Source organism: Brachyhypopomus gauderio, chromosome 17 (assembly GCF_052324685.1).
Source record: "Brachyhypopomus gauderio isolate BG-103 chromosome 17, BGAUD_0.2, whole genome shotgun sequence".
In the NCBI taxonomy this organism is placed as follows: domain Eukaryota; kingdom Metazoa; phylum Chordata; class Actinopteri; order Gymnotiformes; family Hypopomidae; genus Brachyhypopomus; species Brachyhypopomus gauderio.
Genome location: NC_135227.1, coordinates 8,472,071 through 8,482,095, shown reverse-complemented (window position 1 = coordinate 8,482,095; position 10,025 = coordinate 8,472,071). Strand labels below are relative to the sequence as shown.

The 10,025-nt window shown below is 45.4% G+C and overlaps 1 protein-coding gene across 3 annotated transcripts; it reads right to left on the bottom strand.

The window, feature by feature from the left end:
* Positions 1–5,521: 5,521 nt before the first annotated feature.
* On the bottom strand, positions 5,522–9,684 carry tmem151bb (transmembrane protein 151Bb). Of its 3 annotated transcripts, none has more exons than XR_013121965.1 (3): positions 8,998–9,684; positions 6,255–8,492; positions 5,522–6,170 (listed from the first exon to the last, which is right to left on the bottom strand). XR_013121965.1 is itself a non-coding variant. In XM_076979108.1 (3 exons), the coding sequence occupies exons 2-3, from the start codon at positions 9,082–9,084 to the stop codon at positions 7,080–7,082; spliced, it is 1,500 nt and encodes a 499-aa protein (XP_076835223.1). In that variant the 5' UTR covers positions 9,085–9,167; positions 9,567–9,682; the 3' UTR covers positions 5,524–7,079. The 3 variants fall into 3 exon arrangements, 2 of the variants coding, with proteins under 2 accessions (XP_076835223.1, XP_076835222.1); XM_076979108.1 differs by having other exon boundaries at positions 5,524–8,492; positions 8,998–9,167; positions 9,567–9,682; XM_076979107.1 differs by having other exon boundaries at positions 5,524–8,492.
* Between the last annotated feature and the right edge of the window lie 341 nt (positions 9,685–10,025).

The following is a 10,025-nucleotide window of genomic DNA, read 5'->3' as shown; positions in this document are numbered from 1 at the left end:
GACGTCAAAGGGCCGAATCGAAACTAGCTAGCGGCGGTAGGCTAACAACAGCTAGCGTCGCCACAGCGGGCGGAAATTATCATACAGTTAAGCCCGCCCACTAAGAGGGAGCATATGATTGGTCAATTTTACTGTCATTGGAAACTGGTATTGCGCTGAATTATAACTGCCAGGCCCTCTGTAAACGAACAGCGGGCATCACAGTCCTGATAGGGGGAGACACAGGCTCACAGTCTTCCACTTAACCCCTCACCTTCCAACACAGATTGAATAGACACGGTTGAATAATCTATTTGCTTATATTTTTGTAATTGTTTAGATGTCGATTGTAAAACTGTAAGTAGATAAAATAAAATTGGATAATTATATATATAATGTTTTAAGAATATTTTAGGCCCTCTGAGAGGGCGTAGATGGCCCTGACGGTTCCCCACTGAGTCATTCCCATTGTTTCTTAGTCTTCTCATTTTGCAGGGGCTGTGAGGTGGGCTGGGGGAGGTTGTCTCTCTTCTCCTCTTCCTGGGGCCGCTCCGTTCAACATGGCTGCTCTGGCTGGCAGCAGGAGCAGAGCCGGAGCTGTGAGCTTGGCCTTCGTCAGGAGTACTGAACCTGCTTCCAGGCCTGGAGCTGCGGTGATCCTGCTCGTTGTGCGGAGCTGCGGAACCGGCGGGCCGAGGCATCTGCAGACGGTGGCATTCTAAGCAGTCATGGCACTCAGAGGGTAGTCCCTGCCGAATTCTGACACCATGTAGTCTAGCGGCCTGGGAGACCTTGGCCGTAGCTTGGGCCGCCTTGCTTGAGCATTGCGAATATCAGCTATGATTTTCATTTGTTCATCGTCATTAAAAAAGCTGCTGTCTGGGTAGGTAGTCCTAACTGATTGCTGCTCTTCTGCCACTCTAGCAGCAGATGGACCTGTGTGTTTGTTTCTGTCCTATGCCCTTGAAGATATGTGTACACAGGGTCAATGAGTTTATTCAAGCTTTCCATAGCTGAAACTCTGACTAGTTCTAACTCTCCGTCAGTGGAAGTTTCCGGAAGCCGAATTAAGAGGTTGCTTTCTTGGGCAAAGATTTGCAATATTGTGCCCTCAGGACTCTAGTCACTATCTTCCTCACTTTCATCCTCTGAGACTTCTCTCTGTTCCTCCACATCTTCACTCAGATCTTCACCATGATGCTGGGGGCTTGGTGGTGGAAGTATGTAACCTTCATCCTCTTCCTCAATGTAAATGAAATTGGAAGGCTGAGGTCCACTGCTTGCCTCCCACTCAGGTGCTCTCCCAGCTCTCCCAGTCTGGGGCTCACCCAGCTGAATGCTGTCATTCTGGCTGGCTCTGCACACTGTGGAGAGAAAGTCAAGTTTCATCAGGTCTGTACTGTTACAACATTGTAGGTTTTTTTGGTTTTGAAATGGAATAGGTAATGTGATCTGCTTTTGGCCAAAGGATGTGTGATTTTGGCAAATATGGTGTAAATACAATCATACTTCCTCTCAATGTGAATGTTTTCATCCTACATTATTTAAAAGTACACTGTTAAATTTTGTATGTGTGTGTGCACATACCTGGGCAGTCAATCCGATGCAGGTTAATAATTGGAATCATTTTAGTCTATAACTTCAAAGATGAACTACTAAAAAACTATTGTATACCTGTGACGGGCAGGTGTGAGCAACAAAAAGGAAGCGATCACGCCAAGTCTCAGGGAAAAAGGGTGGTTTAATATAGTGTGCAAACCTAAAACCCGTGCAATAGATCCAAATCAAGGATATAATGACCAGCGGTCAACTGGTACAAAGACAAGACATATATAGACAGACAAACGACCATCAGGTGGGAACGGATCACGGGCTCCGCCCACCTGAGGGGCGTACACGACGTCACAAAACAACAACAACACAGCCGCTGTGGACGGAGGCGACCGGTAGGGGGCCGCCTCACCGTGACAGACCCCCCCACCAAGCCGCACTCCCCTCCACTGGGTGTGTGGCACACAGCGGCTGCACAACAACACGAAGGGGCAGGAAGGCAAGGACAGACAGGGACACACCTCCTGCAGTCCACGAGCTGAAACACAAAACACATAACGTTAGTCAGCTCACCTCCCTGGGCGGGACCCTGGACCGACCGGGCCGTTAACAACACAAAACCACGCCCCAGTCGGTCACAGGGCCCTCACGCCCTAACCGGTGTTTAGCCAGAGAGCCCCACAAAAGTGTGCGTGCGTGCAGGCTACTTCCCTGGGGCACGGTCCTAACCACCTCCTGGACCTACCTCTCATCTCGGCGCACCTCAACCCTGGGCAACCCTAACCGGCCAGGGAGACCGCCCCTCACGGGGAAGTACATAGCAAGGTGGACTCCTCCACCCCACCGGAGGTTCCAGGGGGGAAACACTCCTTCCCTATGTAGGCCGGCTACACCCCAGGACCTCTTGGTACCGCCGAGCATGAGGGGGGACCTCTGTCTTCAGCAGGAGCTCTTCAGACAGGAGCCCTCAGGTCCCCATACATCCGGGGAGCCCTCACCCTCCAGGGGGGGCTCTTTAAGACCGGGCTCCCGTCACCCCATCACATAAGGGGGCTCCTGCCTACTTAGGAGATCCCACAAGGTCCAGGAGGGCCGCTATTCACCACCAGGAGCAACCTGCAACACATGACATACACACACGCACACATACACAAAACACTCACGCGCACTACCCTGCTCAGGGCCTCCCTTGGGAGCGACGCCCTCCGTGCCACACCCCGTGGCACGGGACCACAGCCGGTCCCCCCCCCCAAACACACATTTAAGGGGAGGAGCATGCGTGGAATTACATAAAACAAAACAAATCACGCAACACGCTAGGACAAAACAAACACGCAAAGACTAGACAAAACAAACGGTGCAAAACGGCAAACGGACAGGGTCCCACACATGCGCGCTCTACTCAAACAAACAATGGTGACGCGCCGCTCGAGTCCGCAGTCGCTCCCCACATCAAACACTAGACACACAGGGGAGCGAGGCGACCGTGACGAGCGGCGACTGCGTCACACATAAAACATTCAATGAGTAACACATGCGAGCGACGCACACCGATCCATACGTCCGTTCACTCACACACACCTACACACACGTGTAATCACACAACACGAAGTAACGTGTAACCGCCCTGGTCACCGCCGTGCTGCACACACACACAACGTTTCAGCACGGCGGGGCACTTCAACAACAAACAAAACACCACGTAGACAAACACTTACCACGAGACATGACCACGAACGAAGGAGAAAGAAAAAGAGACTCGGCGGCTTCCGAAGGGTGGCTGGTCATTCTGTGACGGGCAGGTGTGAGCAACAAAAAGGAAGCGATCACGCCAAGTCTCAGGGAAAAAGGGTGGTTTAATATAAAGTGTGCAAACCTAAAACCCGTGCAATAGATCCAAATCAAGGATATAATGACCAGCGGTCAACTGGTACAAAGACAAGACATATATAGACAGACAAACGACCATCAGGTGGGAACGGATCACGGGCTCCGCCCACCTGAGGGGCGTACACGACGTCACAAAACAACAACAACACAGCCGCTGTGGACGGAGGCGACCGGTAGGGGGCCGCCTCACCGTGACAATACCATATCAAATGTCATTTATGCCACATTTGCAAATTCCATTAGAATTTAGGGACCAAAAGTGTTCTAGAATAAGTGATCTAGAACAAATTGAACAATATCACAAAAGGGCTCTATGACATCATACTTTTGATATAGTATTCCAGCTATGAGTTAAACCTATCTGAAATTCATTATTATTAATAATTCATTACTATTTCAAAGTAAAGCACAAACATTTTCATCAGGAATACATAGTCTTTGTTCCTCTCAAGGTTTCTTCCTCATGCAAAAAACTAGGGAGTTTTTCCTTGCCACTGTCGCCTTTGGCTTGCTCACTGGGGGCTAGGACTCGGCACTTGTAAAGCTGCTTTGTGACAACAACTGTTGTAAAAAGCGCTATATAAATAAAATTTTATTGATTGATTGATACATATGGGGGTGTAGAGATTACACATACAGTGAAAAAATACAAATCCTATTCATCATATCTACCTTGCAGTGGTTTTAACACACAGACACACTTTCTACAGCACAACTCTCATTAGAGCACCACCTAGACTCGGTTGTAAAAACATTTTATTATGAATTATTGAGTTTCTAATAATATAATTAAAACATTAGCAGGGATGTCACATAGATTATTGAGTCTTTGTTGTCGCATTCAGTTTAAAAATAAAAAACAGCAATATATAATTATGCATCCAGGATAATTGCCTCTTCACATTTGTTAGCATCAAATTTGCTGTGACATTTTTGATTGATAGAGCGAGGCATGAGTGAGATGATCTAATGTAGTCTTGTAATAGCAAAATATATTTTTATAAAATAGTTGACATCAGATTATACTTAAACCGCCAATTATACATCAACAATTGGGGGATCAACTTTTATATGACTTGGCTTGGTACACTTTTGTTCTGCACATGTATAATTGCAGATTATGTGGAAGCAGAAGTGTAAAATGTATTAATTTAAGTTAGCTTTTTTGCTTTGAATTTAAAGTGTAAATAATTAAATCAATAGTTAAGGTAACAGCTTGCATGGAGTTTCCTATATTTGTAGAACAGTTAAAGCAATCTCAGTGTTTAGTCCTTCATTTTCACTTAGTTTATAAAAAATCATTTTGGTTATCATGAAGATCAAATACTGTGATGTCATCCAGTTTAGAGTGTAATACAAGGGCAATTTTATTTTAGTCATTTAAAGACCTAAACACCTAAGTGAATAAAGTTTTTAAGATTTTACAACTGATAATATTACAAGTACAATTTCTAGTGAGAAATATTTTTCTTCAAAATTGTATTATTCCCATCAACGATATTTAATCAAGTTTAAATGATATCCGTTGTTATCTCATCTACATGTGTAAAACGTACCTAAATACAGTCCTAAAAGACACAATCATGCTGTACATTTTTTCATGAGGCATTCAGCAGAAATATATCTTTTTGTTCGCAATGCCACCTGCTGGCAAATAAACCTTACCACGCTAAAGTAAAATCTTTCAGGAGGGCTGTCATTGTTACCAAGGTTACCAGTAAAACAGATCATTTGCAAATTAATCAATGATTAAATGAAACGATGATGCTTTAAGCTCAAGTCAGGAACTACTGAACGAATGCCCTAGAGCAAGAGCAAATTCAAGAAGATGCTGCCATTTATACTAATCCTTGAAACACAAAGGCCTTCATGAACTGAAGTAACTGATGGAACTGTAACTGTTCTGGTTTCTACCTTTAACTACATTTAACTGCAATTTATCTTTGAATTACAAGATTCAAATTAGTTAGGAGAGGGCAAAATACATCCAGGGAGGTGAGGTAGAGTAAGAGACAAAGAATCTTACTTACAAAATCTTACAAATTCTTTGATTCACAACTGTATATGAAAACTGTTATACAAGTATAGTTCCTTGTATAGCAGTTTCTTGTAATTTTGAGGAATTATTTCCTTCAGTTTACACATGCCTCATGTTTTCACATGTTCTGAAACACAGATTTTTGTGTATGCAAATGTAACATTTTTATTGATTATACTGTCAACATGATCTGACATCATACTGATATTTTATTGTGTACGTGTGCTACATGAAGGCAACATTGTGTGTTTTCCCCAGACAAATCAGTAAACATAATGATACAAGATATTTAGGCAATATAAAAAGTATTACACCATATAGCTTAACAGTTCACCTCTAGACACAACAGGCACATAGCCCAAAGTCTTTCTCAATATCTCAGTTCAGTTCTGTTTGGGGAAAATGACATATATTTTAAATAATGACCAAAGTGATGCTGGATCCAGCACTGTGGTATTCTGTATGGGATGAATAAAGTTTAATGATGAGATGAGTAACAAATGTTTAAAGATGGCTTCACTGTTCTAAGAGCAGAACTCTGCACTGCATCTATTCAGTGTGCTTTATTTACATGTCTGTCTGGGGTCACATTCTTGCCATATGTCATTTGATCATGGGCTCACACCAGTTTCTTGTGCTTCAATGTCCAAGTCATCACATCTCAGTTCATTTGAGTCCTCAACCAAAAGTTTGTTCTTGAGTTGATCTGTCGCTGCAATAAATATTACAAGCCTTTAAAAATGATAGTCATACATTCCATCTGAATTTGTAAATACAGTTAAATGGCATACCGTACCAGAGGTTCATTGTTGCATAGCCTGAAATGTGGAATTTGTTTTGAGATATCCAGACAGAACTATAATAGACAGTATGTTTATAGTTGTATACTGTAGTGCATTGCCAGGTTACATCACACTGAAAGAACACACAACAGATTATTCTTGCACACAATATGTGGTCTTACATGGGTATAAGCCACAAATCTTGCAGTGTTATGGAATATAATATACTGTACATCGCTTTTATTTGCAAGTATTTTGACATTCTTGTTGAATACATGTGATTTGGTTTATGTGGCTTCAAGTGCAACATGATCAAAGCAAAAAAAAAGGTTCTCAAGTACAAGGAATCTTTTAGGGTCGTACGGTGTCGTTCTCTGTTAAAAGCATTCTGAGAGCATTTTTGCTTTGTAAGTAAAGGCCTGGACCTCCATACCCCACATTTAACAAGACATAGAGAGCTTGCAGCTGTAATCAGGACCATGTAATTGAAAAAAAGTATTACCTCTAACAGGATGAACACAAACGTGTTTCGATTATTGCTGAGAATGTGAATGTGACAAAAAAATTTAATATTTGATTCTGTTTTGGTGAACTCATGGATGAGGGCATTCTCAGTTTAACACAAGCATGCCTGTTGTATAACGAAGCACCTTTCCCATAACCGGGTCTGGGATGCAGGTATTGGGCCACGGACACCAACATTCCTGAGTGACAGGACAAGTTCACTACTAAGGATTTGCCTTTTCTTCATGAGGCATCACTCTTAGTATAATGTTGCATTCTGCATCCTTATTCACATCCACTTGTGCTCCTATCTGATCACCTGGGGCACAAGAACTTCATAAGGAGGTCTCCACGCAAGAGCCGTTCCTGTGGAAGGAGCGATGGCTGGGGCAGTTCTCGCTGCAGTGGACTATGAGCACGGGGAAGCAGAGGGCGTCCTGGTAGGGTGGGGGGTCGTCCTCTGTTGTGGAGGCAGGGGCGGCGGTGGCGGCCGCGTGGCCAGACAGGCAGCGCGTGTCCTCGCCAGGGCTGTCGGGATCCCCCAGGCTGCCGCTGCCACTCCTCCAGAAGCAGCTCCGCCGCGAGCCGTACAGGCGGCCCAGGGAGAAGCGGCTGCCCGAGAAGGGCGCGCGGGGGCTCCCGTTGCAGATGCTGAGAGCGCTGCGCGAGAACACGGACGAGCTGCTGATGGCCCGGTGGCAGCGTTCGCAGTTCTGCCGGAAGCCTCCGGAGCGCTGCGCCAGCTCCATCAGGCCCGCCTCCGAGTAGCTGGGCACCAGCTGCTGATTGGAGCGGATGTGCCACTCTAGCTCGGTGCTGTCAATGGTGTTGACGCGGGGGATGCGTCTGCAGTACGGGTGCTCGTCACACGGCGTCACCGGCACGTAGTCGACCCCAAAGAGCTTCTCCACACGGTAGTGGACGTAAGCCGTGCGGTACTCTGTCAGGACCCTCAGCGGCCAGGAGAACGTGAGGAAGGCCGCCGTCCAGAAGACGTAGTTGGAGACGTACCAGGGGTGGTTGTCTGGATTTGAGAAGGCAATCATGTACTCTTTGAAGTCAATGTTCTTCAGGTGCATCCCTTCCCGGGCTTCCATGTAGTCATCGAGGCCCTCGTTGTCAGTGAAGAAGCGGGCACGCTGCGTCAGGTAGGAGTTCTCCGACTCCACGTTAGCAAAACTAAAGCACTTGGTGAACCTCAGTTTGGTGATGGCTGATTTCTCCAGGCCGATTAGCTGCTTAGAAACATCCTTCACCCCGCAGTGGCCGTAGTCGAACTCTGCCTCCGCCACGTGCGTGTTCACCCTCTCGTGGTACACCTGCGTGGTGGTGTAGGCGTCGCCGTTGCGGTAGCGTGTCACCTGCCGCGTCCGCCGCACGTAGTGGTAGCTTATGGCCTTCCACCAGATGCACGGCTTGGCCTGCTGCATGCGCTGCAGCCGCTCGTAGATGCCCTCCACGTCCACCTTGTACTGCAGGTCGTTCCTGGCGTGGCAGTGCCAGCATTCCACCAGGTAGACGACGTAGAGCATGAGGAGGAACGCCAGTGGGATGTAGATGTAGCCGTCGGAGCACGGGCTGTCGTGGTACGTGGACATGGGAGGGGTAAAGCTGCGGCGTGTGACCTTGGTGATGTGGCACCACACCATGGCCCCCATGCAGCCGTACATGAGCACAGAGAGCACCAGGCACTTCCAGAACACCTCCCTGCACAGCGACTTGCTGAGGGACTGTTTCAGCGGCCTCTGCTGCTTGACAACATGGCACACAACACAGAACACTGGGTATGGTTAAAACAGGATAAAGCTAAAGTACAGATTTTTATACTACAAAGCTTCGTGGATATATGGCACACTGAATATACTTCTAGTGTCAAGACAGACTTATAGTCTATATTTAGGTCTGTTATTTGTTTGTCAGTACTTGGTTATTATTACAACGTTGTTTTTTTTATAGAAATTATTGCATAATTTAGATGCAACTCGCGATAATTATTTCCGCGGTTATACCGTGAGGGGCACAAATATCCGGCCGGTTCATTTCACTTGTCACGTTTTAAAATGAAAGCAAATTTGTCTTACGTTTGCTACGGCGGTTTCCACGTGAACTGAAGCCACATATGGTGTATGCGGCAAAAAGACTACATGATTGAAAATCCTTTCTGTGAATTCAGCCTGATGTGAGAATAATCATGATTGTTTGCACTCGTTTGAGATGCTACAGTGCTGTTAAAATGAACCGATTATTTAATACCTCCTCTCTGGGGCTGTCCGTGTCGTCCTCGAAAACAGTCGTAGTGCTGCTCTCACTAGCTGTCGCAGCCGAGGCTGGAGGGGACATGGCCGTATAGATAGTGGTGGGGTGTGGATCGCCTCACAGACAGCAATACGAATCCGAGCAGCTTAATTGTTCATTCACAACACCTAAGAATGTAGTGCGGAATTTAGTGCAGATAAAAAATCGGTGTTTTCTAATCGCCGTTTTCCGTCTGGCTGTCAGTATTCCAACAATTTGAAATCAAATTTCTTCGTCGGATCTTGCTTGCCACGACCTCTTTTGCTGAGTAACTGACATTATTTGGCTCATGGTTTGAAGATAATGGCTGAGATTAAAACGATATACAGTTAAAATAATACAGCGTAAACATGCATTGGAAACCGGAACGATGCGCCTTTAAACCAGTCTATGTATCGGACCCAGCATATAGCCTTACTGTGCCGCCATGCCTCCGGTGTGGTAACGAAGACGATTTAAGACGGATTTTTGACGCCATTAAAAAATTATAGTAAGAACAATCTATGAATACACAACGTTGCGCATACCGAAGAGGGTATCCAAATAAAGCTTATAGGGTAATATGTTCTTCCAGCCGGCCGCTAGTTCAGGGTGGGGAACATGACCTTGTCCACGTTCCGTACAGTGCTCCACACTTTCGGCGGACGGCAGATGTCGACAATTGAGCAAGATTCAATTAAGGGAATTGCCTGGCGTAATTTACAGTTAGGATAAAGGGATATTGAGGTGAAATAGAGTAAAAACACCATTCTGTTCAATTTTTTCATGGCAATTTATCTTAAAACAAAAACTTCAGAAATATTTGTGTATGTAGGGAAGGTTTTATAATAGGCAATGCATGACTATTGTGTGTTTAACAAACCTGTTGTTCATAAGTTCACAGACCAGACGTCATTAATAAACACCATTTAAATACAATATCAAGAATAAAAATATTCAGTGAATATTTGTTTTAAACTGTGAAAAAGTATTAAAAAAGAAAGAAA

Bases quoted from the DNA above. Each gene is read 5' to 3' on its own strand.
- tmem151bb (XM_076979107.1), bottom strand. From the start codon at position 9,084: ATGTCCCCTCCAGCCTCGGCTGCGACAGCTAGTGAGAGCAGCACTACG. The intron at 8,493-8,997 runs GTATTAAATAAT...GTTGTCAAGCAG, and splicing joins CGGACAGCCCCAGAGAGGAG to CAGAGGCCGCTGAAACAGTC.